The sequence below is a fragment of the Carettochelys insculpta genome, chromosome 12 (genome assembly GCF_033958435.1).
Source record: "Carettochelys insculpta isolate YL-2023 chromosome 12, ASM3395843v1, whole genome shotgun sequence".
Classification (NCBI taxonomy): domain Eukaryota; kingdom Metazoa; phylum Chordata; order Testudines; family Carettochelyidae; genus Carettochelys; species Carettochelys insculpta.
In genome coordinates, this window is record NC_134148.1 from 42,931,605 (window position 1) to 42,954,485 (window position 22,881).

Here is a 22,881-nt window from a genome sequence, read left to right on the forward strand (position 1 = left end):
CTGTGTATATTTAAAACCCAAACAGTAAAAAAGGAATTGAAAGAAACACATTCCCCATCCTTTCCTCTATAGTCTATGAATATGACATTAGACATTCTGGAAATAAGCTGTAATAATATTTTGATCCAATGTCTTCATTAGAGACAATTTTCTAACAGAAATCTTTAAAATATCTTTTCTCCCAATTCTTTTTATACACATTTGGCTGTCTCACACCTTAATTATGGGTCCAAAGGTCTAAAAATAAAAGGGTGGAAATATATAAAGAATGGATGTTCATAATTTATTAAAATAAAAGTTCTGGTAGCATGCTTAGAAATCATGCAAAGATAGGTTAAATAACTACAGCTGCAGTTTCAAATACAGTTTCTGAAAATTCCCACAGAAATGTTGCATGCATATTCATTTGCATTCACTACAAAGTGTTTTGCACTTGCCAGTCAAGTAAATGCATGCCTAACTGGCTAATTTGTATGAAAACAGACATGTAAAGAATGTCTGTGGACATTTCTGGGAGGCCAGTCTATGTGGGCTGCTTTAAGTGGACCAAAACACTGTGTTTATATGGGGAAATAGATGGCTGTGTGAAAAAACAATTAGATTCTAAAATATAAGAAGCCTAGGGCAGCAAGCAGAAATGTGTGAAATTCTGTGCCAAATTTATAAACAGTTACAATGGCTAGGCATGCAAATAGGGTATTTCTGTGTGTAAATGATCTTTAATTGTCTTACTATGTATTTGCATATGCACATATCTGATTTGTGCACATGATCATGGTAACAGAATGTAAAAGTTGTTTGTCAAACTATATCTGCATTTTTATTAGTTGTTCTGGGCTTTTGAACTTTCAAAAATCAATCTCTTATAAGCAGGATTTGAAGAGCTGCTTCCCTTACAGCTAGTTGGAAGTGGGGAGAGACCCTGCTTATGTCTACATAAATATAGTTTGCTCCTGCTTTGATAAGATTTGTGAGATATTCAGCAAATGGAGTGGTTTTTTGGTTATTGTAATCAATGTAATTTGTGATGTAGCACCAGCTACGTTTGTATTAAACGCATAGATAGCTGAAATATGGTTACCAATGTTGTAATTTGTGGGAATACAGAAAAGTATGGCTGTACTACATTGTTCCAAATGAAAGGGCTCACAGCAAAGAATCTTGATATTACAGACGCTTGACTTTCAGAGGCCTATGGGCGTGAGGGAAGGTTATTCTGGACAGGAGGCCATATGTCTTCCCCTGCCTAGACTGGTTTGACCTGTTCCCTTCCTCCCAAACCCCCACTGTTCAAAGAAGGGAGCTAAATAGGCACCATTAGGTGCCTCTTTTCTCATGTTAACTGTGTTGGAGTTGTTTTTCTTCTAACCAAATCACTGGGAGCTGAAGTCATTTGAAACTGGTGGGCAGAAGTCACAGTCTGGAAGTGGATTGCAGGGGATGCTGAATTGAGAGCCAGCAGGGAGGCAACAGAAAGGTGAGATGAATGGCCAGCAGGTGGCAGCAGAGAGCAGTGAGCAAGTGGATGGCGGGTGACCAGCGCAGTAAGATACCTGTACCTCCCCACTCAGGATGGGAGTTTAATTCTCTCGATGCATCTCTGAACTGTAGGTGTGCTCTGACTGAGGGCAGCAAATGTAAGTGGTTGCAGAGAAGGGATGGGCATGTGAAGGGACCATTTAGTTTGCTGGACTTAAGAACCTGAGAGAATAAGGACATCGCTCAACCTACTTGGGGGGGGACTTTTACTCGGTTTTTGTTTATGAACTCTGTGGTGTTACTTCCCTCCCAGTTATTAAAAAAAACATTTTTCTTTCTTTGCCTATCTGTAAATTTGATTCCACCTCAGAAATATTTTTATCCCACTTTGGATGTGCATTTTGTGAGGCAGAAAGATAGTAATTTTACATATTGGAAGAGTAGTCACTATCTAGTTATGGGGTACAGGAGCTAGCTGAATAGTCACAGAGAGGTAGCGGGTTAGTCTGTATGTTCACAAAACAAAAAAGCAGTCCTGTAGCACTTTAAAGAGTAACACAATTATTTATTAGGTGATGAGCCTTCATGGGACAGACCCACTTATTCAGTGTCTGAAGATATTCTTCTTGTGATCTGAAGAAGTGGGTCTGCCACATAAAATCTCATCACCTAATAAATTATATTGCTAGTCCTTAAAGTGCTACAGGACTGCTTTTTTGTTTTGAGAAGCTAGTTGGTTGATCCGACCAAATGGAGACATTGGTCACTTGTAAGTGATGGATTTCCACAACCCATCTTTTTTAACTTACTAATGGCTTCATTTGTTTTCACTCTTCATCTTCCTTTCAGGAATGCCTACACTGAATCTTTACTTAGCTTCTTAGCTCTGAGCAAAAGCCGTGGAGCATGTGTATGCAGGGACAAGATTAGACAGGCAAAGGCACAAAATGAGCCTCAAACTAGCTAGAGACACAAAGGTTAACAAGAAGACATTCTATAAATATATTAGAAGCAAGAGGAAGACCAAAGACGGTAGGTCCACTGCTCAGTTGAGGAGGTAGAAACAATACTCAGAAACTTGGAAATGGCAGAGGTGCTTAATGACCTCTTTGTTTTGGTCTTCACCAAGAAGTCTGATGCAGAAGTGCCTAACAAGGTGAATGTTAGTGGGAAGGGGGTAGGTTTAGAGGATAAAATAATAAAAAAAAGTTAAAAACTACTTGTGAAAATTAGATGTCTACAAGGCACCAGGACCTGATGAAATGCATCTTAGAATACTTAAAGAGCTGTTAGAGGGAGGAGGTTTTGGAAACTTTAGCTATCATCTTTGAAAAGTCCTGCAAGTCGGGAGAGATTCCAGAATTCTGGAAAAGGGCAAATATGGTGCTTATCTATAAAAAGGGAAAAAAGAACAGCCCAGGCAACTACAGACTAGTCAGTTTAACTTCTGTGCCGGAAAAGATAATGGAGCAAGTAATTAAGGAATTCATCTGCAAACATCTGGGAGCAAATAAGGTAATAGATAACAACCAGCATGGATCTGTGAAGAACAAATCATGCCAGACCAATCTGATCTCTTTCTTTGACAGGATAACAAGTTTTGTGGCTAAAGGAGAAGTGGGGGATGTGGTATACCAAGACGTTAGTAAGACATTTGATACAGTCTCGCATGATCTTCTTATCAGTAAACTAGGCAAATACAAATTAGATGAGGCTACTATAAGAGGGGTGCATAAGTGGCTGGATAATCATTCTCAGAGAGTAGTTACTAATGGTTTTCAGTCATGCTGGAAGGGCATAACAAGTGGGGTTCCACAGAGGTCTATTTTGGGACTGGTTCTATTCAATATCTTTATCAACATTTTACATATTGGCATACAGAGTATGCTTATCAACGTTGCAGATGATACCAAGCTGGGAGGGGTTGCAGCTGCTTTGTAGGATAGGGTCAGAATTCAATATGATCGGGACAAACTAGATAAATGGTCTGAGGTAAACAGGATGAAGTTTAATAAGAACAAATGCAAAGTACTCCACTTAGGAAGAAACAATCAACTTCATACATACAAAACAGGAAGCGAGTGTGTGGGAAGGAGTACTGTGGAAAGGGATTTAGGGGTCATAGCGGACCACAAACTAAATATGAGTCAATGATGTGATGTTGCAGAAAAAGCAAACGTGATTCTGGGAGGCATGAATAGGAGTGGCGAGAGGAAGACACAGGCAGTCATTCTTCTGCTCTACTCAGCACTCATTAAGCCTCATTTGGAATATTGTGTCCAGTTCTGGTCACCACATTTCAAGAAAGGTGGAGAAATTGCAGAAGGTCCAAAGAAGAGCAACAAGAATGGTTAAAGGTCTAGAGAACATGAGTTATGAGGGAAGGCTGAAAGAACTGGCCTTGTTTAATTTAGAAAAGAGAAGACTTAGAGGCAACATGATAGCATTTTTCAAGTACTTAAAATGGGGTTACAAGGAGGGAGAAAAATTGCTCTCCTTGACCTCTGAGGATAGGACAAGGATCAATGGGATTAAACTGCAGCAATGGAGGTTTAAGATGGACATTAGGAAAAACTTCCTAACTGTCAGGGTTGTTAAACACAGGATTACATTGCCTAGGGAAGTTGTGGAATCTCCATCACTGGAGATATTTAAGAGCAGGTTAGATAGACATCTATCAAGGATGGTCTAGATGGTGCTAGTTCCTGCTGTGAGGGCAGGGGACTGGACTTGATGACCTCTCAAGGTGCCTTCCAGTCCAGTGTTCTATGATTCTATGATGTGTAAAAAACAAAGTGAATAGATATATTCCATTAAAGGAAAACGTGGTATGAATATCAGGAAAAATTTCAAGTAAGTGCAGCCTCTTCAACTATCTATGAGTTACAGAGATCTCATAGTCCATTTAATGATTGATATATTTAAAATTAAAAACATCAGAACTGTAGGGTACATTCTGTATTGGCAGGGGGATAGACTAGAGGCAAATGTATGTCCCACTGGAATCAACAGAAAAGTTCCTGTTGACCTCAGTGGAAATAGCATCAGGCTATTGATAAATAAACAGACGGTTACACTATATTCAGACTCTTGCGCATGTATTATTGGGTGTGAGAGATGCCATCATTTGTCTCGAAGTCACTGTAGGGTTCTCCACATATCTTCTCAACTAAGTTGCATTTTATTTGGGTTGGAATCAGATTGATGGGGGAGGTACTACCACCTGATGTGTAATATTCTCTGCTTGTTAGCTATGTGGTGACATTTGGCAGTTGATATTGGAGATTGAAAAATTCTGGTTTCTGTGGTTTTGTGATAATATGGCAACAGACTCTTTCAATAGTTTTTTTGGCTAAAGAATTAAATATGTACTTGTTTGCTTTTTTATGACCTTTCTGTCATGGCAGCAGATTGAAAGTTCGGCACTGTCTAAATACACATTTAATTTTCAAATAATAACCATAAAACCATACGGCTTGTTTTCCCTTCTCTCTCATTTACTTTACTTTGTTTCATGGTAAAACATATGTGACTTGGCTGTCAGTGCAGCTCTAACTTAGCACTGAAATTAAATCAGTGATTTGATATATAAGTATGTGTGTTATGTATGTAAGAGTGTGTCTGTTGTGAGTCTGTCTGTCAGTGCATCTCTGAGTATGTTTGTACAAGAACTCCTACTAAAATGTAAGAGCTAGGACCACCAAATTTGATATGCAGCTTCCTCTAATTGTAACTTGAAGCAGAATCAGGCTTTGGTTGTGCCTGGAAAATGGGATGTGCCTGGAATTCAATTGTTTTCCATAACATGGAAAGGGATGAGGACAGTCGGAGTTACAGTGATACTGTAGAGGGTGGTCAGACCAGAAAGACAGTGGCCAGCAGGGGACAGCGCTTTTCACATCACTGGCCACCAGACCAGGTAAGTGGCCCCTGTACTCCAGAACCCTCCCTTCTGGTCCTTGGCTGCAGTGCTGGATGAGGCATGGAGGGGGCAACTTTACCTTATAAGCAGAGGAGCTTGAGGAACTCTCAGACTTCCTCCTCTTCAGTGTGCTCTGTGCAACAGCACCAGCCAACCTGACCTTCCTTTATCCCTTCCACACTTCAGGGACACACACACCTTTACCCAATCCCAAGGGCTCAAGGTGTGACCCTGTTAACTTAAACCAAAAGGGAAAAAGGGGCTTTTGAAGTCTGGGGGTCCTTTCAAAAGGCCCCTGTCTACATGGGTGGCATGCATTTAGAAAGTGGCACTTTAGGGTACGAGCCTATTCAGTGGCATTCTCGGCTCCTATCCTGATCCAGGACATTTGTCAGGCAACTACAGCATCATCGGTGCACACTTTTACTATACACTAAGTCATCATCACCCAGAGTAGGTCTAATGCTGGGTTTGATAGCTGTGCTGCAACTTTTTTGTAACTCCTACCCTCCTTTTTGGGAGTCACCTACTGTGGAATGGATATGAACGATCACTCAAGAAAAGACAGTTACCTGGTTCATAACTGGCATTCTTTGAGGTGTGCTGCTCTTGCCCATTCTTCATCCCACCCTCTCTTCCTCACCATTGGAATTTCTAGCAAGAAGGAACTGAGGAAAGGGGGGAACACACAATGCCCTTTATACCACACCACACCAACAAAACTCACTGCAAATCACACACAAAATGCATCGTGTCAACAGTTTGTCAACAACACTCGGCACTTCTGCCAACAGCATTCTGTCTATCTGTAATGAGGAACAACTCCTTTGTCAACAGTTTCTGTCAACAAAAAAGCTATGTAGACACTCGGGGTGGGGGTGGGCCTCTGTCAACAGTGAGGGCTTTCCAGTTCACTGGGCAGCCCTCCCTGGTGAGCTTCTGGTTGGCCGGTCTATCGAGAGAGTGGCAGGGCAGTCTGGCTGCTCTCTGGTGACAGCAGATTGCTCTTTTGATCGTTTTTGTGTGGGGCCATGATCTGTCAACAGAAGTTTTGCTGGAAGATCGCTTCTGACAGTAACTTCTGTCGCCAGATCGCTGTAGTGTAGACATTGCCTATGTGTATTGCTTGAGGAAAAACTTTTGGCACTGGTGCACATGAGCACCTACTGTGGAATGGACATGGAAAAACACACCTTGAAGAACACCACTTACGGAACAGGTAACTGGTGTTTTTCTTTCATATGACGCATACAAGAGTCTTAAAAATAAATCATGTTTTATTCCATTGAAATGTCAGATAAATAGTCTTGAATTTCCTTGTTCTACTGAAGTCTTCTTTTTCAGCCCTTAATTGAAAATGCCAGGAACTCTCAACTAGATCTGTGCAAGTAATTCTTCCTTTCTCATGAAAATATTAAAGATTTCAGAGTGTTCCCATTGTTAATCAGGACAAAATTAACTTTTTTGGCAAAAATAACGAGAGACCCCCTAGGATAGCCAAGAGCCTGGTGATGAGAGTACTCAGCAGCAGGGGTCATTCTCAGGGCTTGTTTGTGCCTGCTTAACTATCTGTTACGAAAAGAGAGAGGTAGCTGTATAGTAACAGAGAGGAAGCCGTGCTAGTCTATACACTATCAAAACAAAAAGCAGTCAAGTAGCACTTTAAAGACTAGCAAAATGGTTTATTAGGTGAGCTTTCGTGGGACAGACCCACTTCTTCAGACCATAGCCAGACCAGAACAGGGTCTGGCTATGGTCTGAAGAAGTGGGTCTGTCCCACGAAAGCTCACCTAATAAACCATTTTGCTAGTCTTTAAAGTGCTACTTGACTGCTTTTTGTTTTGAGAAAGGTAGCTGTGTTAGTCTGTACTCCAACAAAACAAAGCAGCAGAAATGTAACGCTTTCAAGACTAACAAAATGATTTATTCGATGATGAGCTTTCATGGGACAGACCAAGTGCTTTGTTTTATTAAGAAAACAGTTATGATTATTTGATTAGCTGTTCTGATAAAAACCCTTTTTTATTGGTATAAATGCATCTACCAAATGGTGGTGTGTTGCCCCCAGGGCCTAGATAACATCCAAAGTAAACTTAATGATATGTTTGCTAGTAAATGCCCCAGTCAGAAGAAAACAAATTCACCCCCTCTGTCAGTATCTATCACCTGTGAGCAGTCTGAGAATTAAAGGAAAACAGACATGCAGCAAAGGTGCAAACAAAGAGGAAACTGTATTAGGGGATACAACCAAATGCAGAACTAATAATTTTAACAAAACAATGGAAGTGAACAATGGACATAAAATCCAAGCCCCTTAATATCCCAACTGGACTACATGAAATTAAATATTAAGTTATACCCCAATACTTTATTCTTTGACTAGGGTGGCTTGGTTAGAGGCATGTTGCTCAAGACTTACAGTTGTTGGGCTGATGGAGAGCCTGTCAGGAGGAACACTGGGGAGTCCCTTGCAGATGGATTTGGAACCCCAAGGAGGACTGCAGGCAGATAACACAGATGTCAGGGTGGCATGGAATGGATGGGCTGTCCTTTTCACCTCCGGATAGTTTGCAGCAGGATCAGGTCCCTTGATGTCTTTAGGACTTACATAGCTGTTAAGGTGGGAAACTCCTGAGGTGATTTCTAACATGTGACTCCCTGACAGAAATGAATTCTGAGGAAACCACTCTGTGACTGGTAAATTTTCTTCTGACAAGGGAAGAAGGTGACTTGAACAGGGGATGGACCACTGTCTACTGTCCATGATGGTCAGCAGCTATCTCCTCCCCATACAGCAGCCAGTTCTTCTTCCTTCACTGTAGTTTTCTCCAGTAGGCTAACATCTTCCTTTCCAGATAATCCTTGTGCTCCTGAATGTTATGCAGACAAGCCACTTCCTCCTGCTGTTCTTTTACCTGCTTCCTGAGAAACTCTGACAGATGTCTCTCTTACCCGCAGGTTTCCCCACCTGATTTTCTTTGGAAGTGGGACACAGACTGCATTTCCAAAAACTCATGACTAGGACTAGGGTAGTTCTCTCCAGGCTCAGGATGTCTATTTAGCCAGGGCCCCCACAGGTTCTGGTGGAGGAAGAGGTAATAATAGTGTTTGCAACATGAATTTTCCTCCAACAGTGAGTTTTTCCTTATACAAATACCTGTAATATTAAAAAGCAAGCAAACAGAACCCCCTCCCCGCATCTCATTTCTTTCCTCTACTGGTAAACTCAGCTGGATAGCTATCTTAGGCTGCCAGCTATCTTCATCAGTTCAAGAAAAGGACAAAAGAGCTTAGGAAAAAGGAGGAATAGAGAAGGTTTGATGAGAACAAAGGTTCATTGAAAAAGTTAGTCTTAAAAGAAAGTATCTGGCAAACAGGAATTAGGAAATTGTTCCAGTTGTGGGATAATGTAAAGAATAGTTGCTATTGCTGTGGTTCTTTGGGATGACCACCTGCATTGATCTACACTGGATTTTGCACACCACCTTAACATGTGAACTTGGAATGTTTGAATGGCAGAATCTGCTGAGGCCATGCTGTGCAAAAATTCTAAGCTTGCTCACCCAAAGGTATGCACCTCCCTTACAGTGGTGATCTATGCAGGCAGTCATCTCAGAGAAGCATTTGGTCTAACATCTATGTGCCGTGCCTATTGTTGCATCTGAGGAAGAAGAGAGGAGATTCTCTCTGAGTCTTCACTGATCTGGATCATTCCCTTAGAAATATTTCTAACTTGAAAATGACAGTGGAGCTCACTGTCCTGTGTGTTTGTGTCCTGTGGAGGGGAAGCAGTACATTACAAAAATATGCTACAGCCAACCTTTGGATGGGGAAGAATACAGCACTTGGAAGACATAAACCAAGTAGGCCTATAAAACAGAACTCGGCCTTCTTGAAAGAAAACAAGATCATCTGTGGAGCTTGATCTCTGCAGAAGGTGGGCTTTCCGTTGCAGTGCTGGCCATCGCTCCCCCAGGATTATACTTTCTCAGCATGGGAAAGCTAACTCGATTACATGCAGTAAATCTGTGTTATGTCACTTAGGGTTGGTCCGTGGTAATGCTGTCAGTTGATCTAAGTTATGCTAGTTAATGTATGTAAACTACAAAGCTGATACTGATGTATAGATCAACTTAGAATGTTGCACTCCCATCAACAAAGTTCTGCCTCTCAGGGAGGAGGATTACAGACATTAGCTAGAGAGTGGTCTCCTGTTTGTTGATTTAGTGTGTCATCCCAGACACACTAAATCGACACCACTGCATCAATCACAATGAAGCCAATTTTAGTGTAGATGTTATTTTAAACTGATGTTACAAATTAAAGCTCAGCTACTTCCATTTGGCAGTGGGAAAATGGTCCAGTAGATAGTTTAGCATTTAGAAAACTTCAGTTCCCTGATCTGCCACAGACCACTTCCTGTGTGATGTTGGCCAAGTCACTTAGCTGCTCTCTGCCTTAGTTCCCTGTCAGTAAAATGGGGATGATAATATTTCCCTTCCTCATAACAGTGTTGATAGATGATAGATTATTAGGCGCTGAGATACCATAGTGATGGGAGCCAGATAGACATCTAAGGCAGTTTTATTAACCAGTCTGTTTTACTCTGCTGCCATCAGTCATTGGGAGGAGTCTAGATAAGTCCATGGGCAGAGAGGCACTTGAAACTGGTGGTCAGGTTAATCTCTAAATGTTGCTCATCTTAGTGGGAATTCTCTCTTTTTAACATTTTCTATGGACATGTGGTTCCACTGACTTTATAAAACTACTAACAGGCTTAAAACAACTCCATAGGTGTTTGCGGGATCAGGGTTGTAAGCCAGTTAATGAGAATGTGGTTTTAATCTAACTATGGAGTGATAACTTCTGGATATACAGGTTGGACTTCTTTTGTCCAGCATCCTGAGAATCTGACTAGTGCTGAACCAGAGAATTTGCTGGTCCATGGGAGGTCAATTTTGTTTAGCACATTACCAACACTTCTACTGCTTACTGGGCTCTTAGAAAACATTTAGGGGTAAATTACAGCTAAATAACAGCACAGAACACTGAGAGCCAGGGCTGATGGCTGTAAACATACTTTATGGGACCATGGGAAACTTGGTCACACTCACGGTAAGTGGCCATTCAGCTAACTAAAATCATGTCAGGTTACGGATGTTGACAGATCAGAGTTTCAAATTAGAAAGGTTGAACCTGTAAGTAAATTGCCCAGAATTCTTTGTAAAGACAGAGTCTAAATTCCATCGAGAGATTTACGATTGTAACTTACAATTAATTTTAATATTCAGTAAACAGCAGAGTTATATTAGCCAAACTTCTATTTAATTAATTATTTACTATACATATGTATCTGGTGACTTAACCAGGAAGCTGGAAGTGCTGATGCAAGCATCTCTAAAATGGCACATCTTGTATTTCTGCAGACTGACAGTCTTGACCTTGGCTGGCTGACCCTCCACCTCCCATTCCTTCATTTTGTCTGGCTACTCTCACCCTGGCAGTGTCACTGTAAGTCTTTGAACCCTGAAGCTCCTTGCTTGCATGGACTGAATTTCCAAAAATCCCTTGACAGATGAAAGTGTCTGTCTTTGAAGTCGCCTTGAGAGGCAGTGTCCTTTTTAGTCTGTAGCTTGCCATATGAGATTCTGCCTTTATTAACAGTTCTGTTTGGTTTATAAGCCTGTTGTCCCCATTCTCCCTTAAAAATCCCTCATGAACAAAGGAGAGCTTTTTAATTATTCTTATTTTTTTTAAAAAAATTGATCATTCTCATAGTCCTTCAATCTTTTGATAATATCTGACTGAAAGGGAAGTCTTAAAAACCATTTTCTGACTCCCCCTAGAGGATTTCTTTCACAGTCCGGAAGTAATACTACAGTATTAGAAAAACAGAGCATTCAGTCACTTCTTCTGACAGCTAGGTCAGTTTCAGCACAGATTATATCTTTTTCAGTATCCACAGATTGCTTATTTCTGTCAGCTTCCACTAATAACTCCCTGATTCTGTTACCTCTTTAAATACAAAAGCTTCTTGTTCATTTTTCCTCAGACACTATAAAGGTCCAGCAGCCTCTGCTAATCCAAATATTTCATCACTGCCCAAAGGTTTCTCGTTCTTGTAATTCTACTAACTCTGCAGTGACAGATCAAACTAGAAATCCTAATGTATCTTTCTGATGCCCCATCTCCCCTTAAAATATGCATGAAAGTTTGATCAACCATAGTAAATAATCCCTCTCAGCTTCTTAAGGGTGATAGTTTTCTTCTTATCAAGGATCACTAGCTGGTTTGCTGGAGATGAATTTCTTTTTCTATACAGCATATAAAACTTTGGCCGATACAGAAATACCTACTTTCAGTAGATAACGATTCTTTGGTCCTCTCTGGAAAAGTCACAAAAAGCACCTTACCCTTTTTAACAACCCATACCTTAACATGGTTCTTGTTAGAAAGTTTCTAACAATGTTCATGCTCAGAGGGAATCTCAGAGGATTGTCTCTTCTTCTTTACACATCATTTACGTGCGTGATTTGTGACCCTGCTTAACCATACAATAAAATTAGTAGGTCTATCTTAAACAGCAAATGAGAAGAACATTATTAGCTTAACATGAACAAAAAACTCTTTTTTTAATACCTCTTTTTAATACAATATTCACCCAAACTCTGCTCAGCCAACCATGGTGGGATAAGGTGGGTAAATCAAGGCTGAATGAAAACAGGACTAATGTTTGTACTAGTCCAGTTGAGGTTGGTGGCACTCATCCCTATCTCACTCCTCCTTTCTTGAAGGAAAATTTTTTAGGCTACAAATACACTTACTGAGGAAGATCGAATGCTGAGGTTCGATTTTCTGGGACACCGTTTCATGCATGTGCAAAATGGCACATTCTAGGGTCAATGTTGACCCCTTAACTCCTTGCAAGCTACGATGTTTAAAGGAACATTGGCGGGAGGAACACTCCTGTTGACTTTCTGCAGTGAGGACAGGGACCAATGTCGATGGCTGCAAAATCGATTTTAGATACGCAATTGGCGTGCCTAAAATTGCATAGCAGCAGTCGACATTCCCGGTAAGTGTAGATGTACCCTTAGTGATCATGAATAGCAGCATTACAGTAACATACAGAGGTTCTAGTGTGCAAGGTGCTGAATAGAGACACAGGCTCCAAATCACAGTGCCTAAGTTCCTTTTGAAAATGAGATTTAGGCTCTGACTTTGCTGTTGCGTTGCTGAGTGCAACAACAGGAGACTTCTGTAAAAATTTGCACTATGGTGAGAGACAGTCTTATTTACCTTGAAAGCTCATATATAATTTCTACTGAAAGTCTAGAGCAACCATACTAGTTTGTTTAGCAGCTGCCATGCATGAAACATCTGCATCCCTTTTTTGTGTGTGCTTATGTACTTTAATCACATTAGACACAGACAGGGAAATAACCTTGACAAAATTATGGAGGGAATGGTGAAGAGTCACTGTAGCAGGGGACAATCAGCAAGGAGATGGATGGATGCAGCTGAGCACTGGAAGGTCCACAGCTTAGTGCTGTAAATTAATGAAGAAAGTGGGTTGTACCTCATGAAAGCTTATGCCCTAAACCCTAATAAATTTGTTATTCTTCAAAGTGCCACTAGATTTGTTGTTTTTGAAGGATCATGAATTTAAACAAATCTTTGCCGGTTATTATAGGCTTTAGAGCCATTGCACAGAACTCAGTTTTGCAGATCTTATTTGATTCAATTTTATTAGAATGCACTTTGTGTAGGTTTTGGGAGTTTGGATAACTTGCCAAAACCCCCACAAACACAGACCAAGGTCACACGCCTAATTAATAACAGCAGGCCACAGTGTTACCATTGAAATGAGTATGTTTAATATGTTTATAGTCTGATTTAAAAGGGGTATATTTCTCACTCCTAACTGCGATAGGTTCTGGCTTAAACACACTTCACATGTGCATTCGTCTCCATTCCACAGGAAGGAGAGGGAGCACTGTTAGCCTGTATTCTAACAAAACAGAACAGCCCTCATGCGGCACTTTAAAGACGAACAGATCATTAAAGACTGATAAATCATGTTCTTAGTCTTTTCAGTGCCACAGGCGGGCTGTTTTGTTTTGTTACATTCCCCGCTGAGCCCTACACCGCCTCAACCGAAGGGTGCCTGCACACTAACCGGAGACGTGCCGGTGGCCCGTGCCAGCCTCCGCTGACTCATGTGGCACCGGTTGCAGGCCGGTCTCGGTGCTCCGTCGACTTCAAGCCCAACTCCAGCCAGCAGCGGAAAACCGCGGCGGGGGGAGCCTGCTCTGTGGGGCTGGTTGTCATGGAGACGGACCCTGGTTCACGCGCACGCCCGTGCCCAACAAATGGTCAGATACGGAGGTGTCATTAACGTGTGGGGGGGGGGGGGCGCAGGCCGGGACCCGAGGCGGGCAGGCTGGTGGGCGCGGCAGAGACGACGCCCGGGCTGGGGGCGGGGCGGGTTCGGCGCGGCGAGTGACGGTTGCCTGCCCGCCACGAGCCCCGGGCCCGCGCGTAGGATGGCCGGGGAGCGGCTGCTCCTGCTCGCTGCGGCGCTCGCCCTCCTGTCGGCAGCCCCGCCCCAGAGCGCCTCGGCGCGGGAGCCGGGCCCCGCCACGCAGGGTACGGCCCGGGGCGGCGGGCACCGCCCTGCCCGTCTGAGGGCGGGACCCCTCGCTGGGCGCGGCCCCGGCTCGCTCCGCTCCCCGCCCGGCGCTGCGGGGCCCGCCGGCCTCTCCCGGCTGCGGGCGGAGACCCCGACCACCGCCATAGCTGTGAGCGCAGCGTGGTGGCTGCAGCGGAGGGGACGTGGCGGGCAGCCTGCGCTGGGTGCCGGGGAAAGCTCGGGAGTCAAACGAAGGCCCCCGCGCGGTGCCCGGAGCTCGTGCCCGGAGGGTGGCGAGGAGGGCGGTGGTGGGACAAGCGCCCCCCGGAGGCCCTTTGCCTCTGCACACGCTCGGTTTGCGAGCGGAAAGGGGGCGGGCGGAAGCGCGCTGTTTGGGGGGGTCGCTATGGGGAGCGAAGCGCCCCGATTCCAGCGGCGCAAGGTGTGCGGTGTGGGCGCGAGGCTTTCCCCTTCCCTACAAAAACCAACAAGCGAAAAAGCTGACCGAAAAAAATCAAAAATACCCCAGTGTAGACAAGCCTGAAAACCGCCCCCCAGAGGTGGGTTTTTTGTCTTGGGAGGTATCCCCGACTGAGCCGGCTCTGTTCCTGCGTCAGGTGGTGGAAGGCAGCCACCTTCTGAGTCAAAACACTTAACAATTGCAGCGTGGAGGGCTTTGGGGATGAGCTCTGAGGCCCTGCTCCTGCTCCCATTGATTCCAGTGGGATAGATCAGAACCTTTCAAGGTGATTAACTGAACAGCACATCGAAGATGTGGATGCAGCATTCTAGGGGTACAAGGCTGATAAAGCAAAAAAAAAAAACCCGAGGGGGTGTATCTTAATCCCCCAGAAAGAGAAACTTGACTGCGTCAGATCAAAGAGGGCCCTTAGCTGCACATTGCATTAATGTATCAGAGAGGTAGCCGTGTTAGTCTGTATCTTCGGGAGCAACAAGAAGTCCTGTGGCACCTTATAGACTAACATATTTTGGAACATAAGATTTTGTGGGTAAAGACCTGCTTGTCTTTGCCCATGAAAGCTTATGCTCCAAAATATCTGTTAGTCTATAAGGAGCCACAGGACTTCTTGTTATTACATGAATGTACTAGCATTACCACAAATGTAAACCCTGTCCTGCAATCAGATCTGCTTGATTGAGCTTAATTGAAGTTGGTGGTAGAGTGTGTTGTCTCAAAAGTCTATCAACATGTAGCCCTATTGACTTCAAGGTCCAAGTGCATGCATTCAGTTGCAGGCTTGGAGGGTTAGACATATTTGTTATTTATTACGTAAATAGTTTTGAAGTTTAGTGTAAGCTTGTAAAAAGAGCTAGTGATGTCAAATTTTTCCAATAGAGCTAAGGGAAATTGGCCTGGTAAGGTGTGTGATATGTTTAATTCCATGCATATTTACCAAACAACATAATTAACTATAAATGAACGAAAAAAGAGGAAGGAGTGTTTGTGGATGGAGACTTACTTAAACAATTAACGTCTTATGTTCCTCTTGAAAATATATGTGCAAAGGACTAAAAGTCACCCTGTTTCTCTGTGGTACTGAAAAATAACAAGCATGCTTTGTCATTAGAGGTCAGATGTTAATTCTCGTAACCAGTCTCATTATGCAGAACACATGGGGATATAATGTTTACTTATTTGGGGAAAAATGGCAAGGCAAAATTACTGTTTTGAAACTTTAATGGATTGAGCCTCTCTCCCAGCAAGTGGGGTAGCGTGAAAATTGGTAGATGAATCTGATCACTCTCTCTCTCCACTCTGTTTGTCTCTGGTAGTTAATAATGTGTGTGTGTTGTTTTTGGCCGTTAGTGTCTTAATTTCATTCCCTACATATTAATTCAGATATTTTATCTTGATATTGATAGAAAGTTAGATAAGAAGTTAATAGGTTGCTCAGCGCTTCTGAAAAGCGGGTGATAATACTCTTGAATCAGGCTACAAAAAACATAGGTTTTCCGTATTAATAGAGGCTTTTTTTTTTTTTTACCTAAACGGTAAATATTTTTGCCTACATGTAGCTTCTGCTAACACGAGCATTAGAGCACCAGGACTTTATCTTCCTACCTGTTTAATGAGTAAGGACTTGCAAGATTAGGAGCAAAAAGTAGATTGGCTTGCTCGGAGATGGAATGATCTGTATGTAAGTGTGACTTTCTCCATCCATTTTTTTCTATGCCTTTTGACTGATTTTTTTTTTTTTTTTGTCTTCTGAACTGAGGTACTCCAAATCAGTTCTACAGAAATGAAAAACTAATAGGCCGCATCGACATGAACCCCTTCCTTTTGGAAGGGGCATGGTAATGAGTGAGTTGGGAAGATGCTAATGAGGTGCTGCCATGAACATGCAGCAATTCATTAGTGTAATGGCGGCTGCGTGCAATTCAAAAGCACCGCTTTTGAATTGTGCACTGCTTGTGTAGACAGGGACCTTTCGAAAGGACCCCTTGGAATTTGAAAGCCCCTTCTTCCTATTTGGTTTTAGGAAGAAGGGGCTTTTAAAGCACGGGGGGTCCTTTTGAAAGACCCTTGTCTACATGGGCAGCTTGTAATTGGAAAGCGGCACTTTTGAATCGCATGTGGCCACCATTATGCTAACAAGGTATTGAATATTCATGGCAGTGCCTCATTAGCATCTTCCCCACTCGCTCATTACCCTGCCCCTTCCGAAAGGAAGCAGCTAGTGTAGATGTGGTCATAATGTGTCTGCTTCTGTTGTTTACTGAAGATTTGTACTTCATATTTTTAATTGTCCTCACAAATCAATGACTAAATGGAGTTTTTAAAGTGGCATTCCAATCTTGGTTTGGGGTGAGGGTGAACTTGTTGCAAAGGCATCCTTTACTTGCAGCCTTGTTGCCTAAAACATAATCAACATGTCAAAAGTTGAACGGTTAATGCAAATATGTAAAAGGTAAGGTGCTGCCGTATGATAAACAGTGAGTTTTAAGGAGCTTTTATAGACAAGAGGAAATGACAGCTTGTTATTGTTCCAGTGTACTTGATTCTAATATTTAGAACTATAATCAACAGTTAAAGGAGATGTGAAATTCCTTTTTATCTTTATACCTTTAAGAAACTGGCACATGTTATATCTGTGACTTTTAAGTTCCTGGCTGACAGCAATAATATGTCAGCATTTTTTGTGTCATGATAACTCCCATTTCAAAGGATAGCAAGACTATATTATAATATTATGGACAAGAAGATACAGTGTCAAGTCATGTCTGATAGGTCTTCTGCTCCAGAATGATTTCTTATTCTATGAAGGTTTGAAAGAAATTTTAAGAAGACAGTTGAGTACAAATCAATATTTTCCTGACAGCCCAAGCCCTTTTTCTCTCTTTTCAATTTACATCTGTCCTCCAAAGATGACAAATCACAATACAGCCAGCAGAGAGGCTTTCCATCTTCTAAATTACAATATCTTTTTTCTAATTTCACAGACAAAAATGATTTAATCAGCGTTCACCTGTTGCCTATAGGTATTTGCTAAGTAAGGCATAGACAATTTAAAGCAATAATGCAGTGACTCTAAAGGCCTGTATCCTGTAAGATGGTAATAGTCAACCTTTTAAATTTTCAGAGCCCTACAAAACATGAAATGGAGGTGTGGACCCTTTTGGAAATCTTAGACATAGATTGTGGACCCAAGGGTCTGTGTATGTGGACCACAGATTGAAAACATCTGCTGTAAGCTTAAGCAGTGAGCAGTTAGCGTGAGGCATCGATGCCTGTGAACTTTGGCATGGACCAAAACTTGTAAAAAAGGCAGAATTGGACAGATTCTGAACTACTGTGGTCTACTGGCAGCTAAACCTGGAGTATGAAATCAGCTTCCCTGCCACTCCAGGTGTGGGCCACTTGGCCCAGTACTGCTACTTATTCAATTTTAGGAATGTTTAACATTACAATCTGTTCTACTTACAAAATCCCCTTAGTGCTTGTATAAGCACAGAATCCCTTTTTATGAGACTCTGAACACAAATGGCTAGTCAGTAACACCAAATGAGAATGCAGCCAGAGTGCAATGAGGCTGATGTCCCACATCACCCCACGGGCATTCTCACACAGTTACAATTATGGAGACCTTGTGGTGGGAGACAGGTTGCTAGCTATGAGGCTCCTACCCTGCCTCTGGCATGCCATGTGAGTTTGACGGTCAAGTAAGTTCTTAAATGCCTCTGCTCAAGAGCTCTGTGTGTTAGTTACTATTTCTCCGAGAAGGACAATACTGCTGCAGAGTTGGTAAGGTACGGGTACATCTACACTTCCAGTTTAGTGTGCATAGGAGGTATATGCTAAATAGAACTGTCATGGCACCGCTGTCAACCCTGGCACTCCTGGTAGTTGCGAGGAGTAAGGAAAGTCGATGGGAAGAGCTCTCCTGTTGACCTCCTGCTGTGTAGACGGCAGCAATAATTGATTTTTAGATACGTCAAATGCAGCCATGGAATTCTTTAAGACTTTTTGTATGTATGAAGGGCTTTCAAAATGTATCTGCAGCACAGATACAGTTTTTAGGCAGCACAGAGTGGGAAAAAGAAATATATTACAATATCTGTGAAGTCAACAACAAGGCTTTACCAGATTTCCTACAATTGTTCTGCAAAGGCATCCAGAAGATCTTGACTCTTTGATAGGATGCATCAATGCAATCAATTTATTCAGATGCTGCATAGAGTTCTGTTCATTCCCCAACTGATTTTTTGTGTCTAGAAGTCTGTTCTTATGCAGAAGTAATTTTCCACAGATCAGTTCTCCATTACAGTTCAGAAATGTTTCCTTTACCTTTGTTGAATTGATTCATAGTTCAGGCAGTCCTAGACTGATAATATTTTGATGGCATTTGTAAATTGGATGGTATCAGACCAGGATTCTACTTTTTCTCTTTATTCTGTTTATTTTCCCCCTTGTGTTTAGTTTTACCATTTTCTGATTTCATAAGTGACTGATTACTGTAGTGGAATTTCTTAAACTGAGAGAGTTGGCACTTACTGTGGTCTTGAGTAATCTTTTTTGGTTTTCTTCACCTGCTGGCAGAAACACTCAATCCAATATCCACAGAAGAGTGCAGCCTAATTTAAAGAAATAATATTTGCAAGTAGGAAGAGTTCCTGACTATCTGGTTTGGCATGTAATTCTAAGCGTCACATTTCTTTGCTCCATCTTTAGGGTTCTGAGAAACCAGTTGAAAATTTCTTCTCTATTTTTCATGCAGAAGTTAAAGCATTAGCTTTTCAAGGACTCAGGTCAGCCTTCAGTTTAGGCACTTGCTTTGAAATGGCCAGATTTTCAGAGATCAGCACCCTGCAGCTTCCATTGTTCATGTTAGTGAGGTGACTTCATGAATGCTGGGCAGTTTAGAAAATCTGGACACCTTGTTTGGGTGCCTAAATCAGAGAAGGTGGTACAGGTTGAACCTGTCTAGTCCAGCACCCTTGGAACGTGACCGGTGCCAAATGAGAGTATTTGCCAGACTAAAGGAGGTCAATATTGGCTAGCAGCATTACCAATACTTCCACTGCTTACTGGGCTCTTAGAAGAAACTTAGGGGTAAATTAGGGCGAAATAACAGCACAGAACACTGGGAACCACAACTGGTGGCGGTAAACAAATTTTATGAGACCATGGGAAACCTGGGCATACCCATGATAAGTGGACATCCAGCAAACTAAAAGTATTCCCAACCACAGATATTGCTAGACGAGAGTGATAAACTAGAGAGGTTCAGCCTGTGCTGAGGTTTTTGAGAAACCGTCAATAAACTTCCAGAAAAATATTGATTGAAATAAAGAGACTCTTTTTTTTTCTAATTTTATATTTTAGCTTTGCAGTGGGATTTCTTTCCCTGTTGGTATAATATGAAGTGAACACTTTTAAGTATAATATAAAGGGCAAGTTTATTAAATAAAAGAACACCAAATACCAGTCTGTGCCATACCGTTGGCATTGTGAGATTTTAAATGTTATGCTCAAGAACTAACTTTAATTTTAAAAGTGTTTTTTTCTTCTAGCATTCCAACATACCTTTGAGACTCTTGAACATATAAAGGTAACTTTAATTTTAGGCTTTTGAAAACAAATGTATTTTTTAGTTTCTGTTTATACCCACAGTATGCTAGGATACTTCTAAAGGAAAAGAAGGAATTGTCCCTGATTTAGGAGATATGCCTAACAGCATTTCTTTGTAGTTTGGGATTATCAGTCTTCTCATGTCACTAATGTCAAAACAAAGGAGAATACTTTTCTTATTTTTTTTCATAATTACAATGTATGCAACAGGTCTAATTCTGCTGCTAAGAGATTTTTCCATTGACTTCTGTGAGAGCAGGATCAAGTCTTACATTGGGTGAGATGGAGAAGGAAGGGAAACTCTGCATGTTCTGTGACAGATTTAACCAATTAATTAATTTTGTTCCAGTCCTGCAAAGATGCACATGTTTAACTTTAGTATTTGCCTTAGTAAATATGTTTATTCTTTCTCCTAAGCAGGGTAAGTGTTTTCACTACTGAGGTTATTCTAGAATGTGTGTTGACATTTTTCTTTATTTTAGTACTTTCATTTCAATTTAAAGAGACCCATTGGTGCTTGGTGGGATACACTGAAATATATTGTATTTAGGAACTGTTCTGTTCACATATCGTTTTCCGACATTCCCTCTATTTTTCATTCTTCTTCAAGTCACAGATGACATAGATGCAGAATTTCCTCCAAATAGAATATTTTCAGGCTTTTTCATCTGACCCAGTGCTGTTCAAATAAATTTACCATATGCTTTAACTTCAAGGCTTTTTGTGATAGGCAGAAGCGGTAACCATCTTTCGTTATCACCTATGTCTCAAATCTGTACAACGTGCTGCTGAATACATGTTTTCAAAATGATCAGGATGGATGCAGGTCACCAATGAGGAATTATATAGGAAGTTACAGACAAAAGATGTAGTAGATTGCTGCGGACCTAGTCTATGCAAACTAAGCCACTCCACACTGGATGGGGAAAGATGGAAGGAAATAGTGAGAGAGGCTTCAGACACCAATGGGTGCCAAATATATGGTGGTTGTTGATGATAACGATGATGATGAGATTTGGTGTTTCTGGGGAGTAAGCTAACACCAAGAATGCATTTTGTGTTTCATAAAAGAGTGATGATCAGTTAAACTCGTATGACGCTCTAACATCAGTCAACAGGAAATGGAAAGATTACATAAGACATTAAAAATACAGTTGTGAATGTTTTAGAGTACCAGTCGAGAGACTGGGATATGCGCTTACAATTTTGCTGAAGGCAAAGAGAACTGCTGTGAGTTACTTAGCAAAAGGCACTTGTCATCTTTGGACATCATCAGAAAACTCCAAATATGGTTAGGGTTCAAATAGGAAAACTGAGTAGAAATTAATCATTTAGATTATGTAGAAGAAATAATTATATAACTGTCTGTGTATGTCTGAAGTGTTGGGGAAGTAAAATAGTTCAGTAAGGAGACCTCATCTGCTTCTTCAGTTACTCAGGCAAAGAAGGCTTGGGAAGAAGCTTATGGATTTATTACAGATCAAATATATGCGGTGTCACTTATTGAATCTTGGAGCACTTGTACCAAATTTACAGTGGAACATAAAGACAATGTTGAAGTACAGCAGAGGGAAAGTCATCCAATAGGGATTATAGGGACTAAAACATCCTAAAATACAAGAATGGAATAATAATAAATTTTATTTGACACGGGATTTTCATACAAATATGTCTGAAAAGCTCTGTAGAGTTAATATAGCTATAGTGTGAAACAGGTAATAAACAAGACAGTTACAGAATTACAAAGCACACTTCTAATTCACCCTTCTATAACAAGACAGGAACATATCTTTTGTCCAATATTTCATGTACTTTCCAAAGATGTATACAACTTCCACTCTCCCTTCCTAATGTATTTTTCTCATGCTGAGCATATTAGAAAATTTCTAATCATTTTAATCCCTTTACGTTCACTCTAGTTGAACTGCCTGCACCCACGGGCAATTTCACCACATTTACCCTTGTGTTTAGGTTATTATAGACAGAGCTGAAAGGGATGCCTGTAGTTGACATTGCTGCATGCTATCCATTATAAACTCCTGTTATTAGGTACTTTTATAATTTTGACAAATTCAATAGTTTAGGCTGAAATTTTCCATGAGGTTTGATGTTTTTGAGCTTCAGCAAAAACAGTTCACCTGTTTCCTAGGAAGTGATCGGTGGAATATATGTTGTTTGACAATATTAACAAATTCACATGACCAGTTTTTTTAAACTTTTTAGTACCACTACGCTTTGGATCACAGACTTGAAATTTGCGAGGGGATCTCGCTGGGTTCATAGAGGTGTCTGTTGTTGCTCCTCTAAAAATCCCCCCAAATTTGGCTGAATTATAAGCAATTATTACTAACTTAAAGCATCCAATAATCAAAAGAAAAGCACAAAAATCATAAGCATAGTTTAAAAATAATTTTTTAAAAATAAAAATTTAATTTGTTTTTTGTGCCCTGGGGCACATATTTCAAACTTTTCTTTGCACTCATATGGGTTTTTCTGAAGGATATCTGCCCCGTATATGAAGTCATTAGTTGCAGAAAGTCATTAATTGTGTAAATTAGAAGGTGTGTAGGAAATCAGACTAATAATACAAAAAAAAGAATTATTGTTATAATAATGTGAAAGTCAGATTGCAGTTACAATTGTTTTTGTGCTTAACAGATCAGCGTGACTCCAACCTCATCTATCCAAGTTACAACCTTAGGAACAGACAATTTAACAATCTATGGTAAGAATGCTCTAGTTTTCATTCACAGCAAT

The 22,881-nt window shown here is 41.2% G+C and overlaps 1 protein-coding gene across 14 annotated transcripts in view; it reads left to right on the forward strand.

Annotated features, from left to right (window-relative positions):
* SPESP1 (sperm equatorial segment protein 1) overlaps window positions 1-22,881 on the forward strand; it is a 55,099-nt gene that overhangs the window by 21,695 nt on the left and 10,523 nt on the right. For 12 of the 14 annotated variants that reach the window (XM_075007210.1, XM_075007206.1, XM_075007207.1 and 9 more), the window contains 3 exons: window positions 10,828-10,912; window positions 20,067-20,104; window positions 22,783-22,849. In XM_075007210.1, the coding sequence (XP_074863311.1) occupies window positions 10,828-10,912; window positions 20,067-20,104; window positions 22,783-22,849 (190 nt within the window). Of the gene's footprint in view, window positions 1-10,827; window positions 10,913-13,587; window positions 13,777-13,891; window positions 14,051-20,066; window positions 20,105-22,782; window positions 22,850-22,881 lie in introns of those variants that run through there. The other 2 variants (XM_075007219.1, XM_075007218.1) reach the window with 2 other exon arrangements.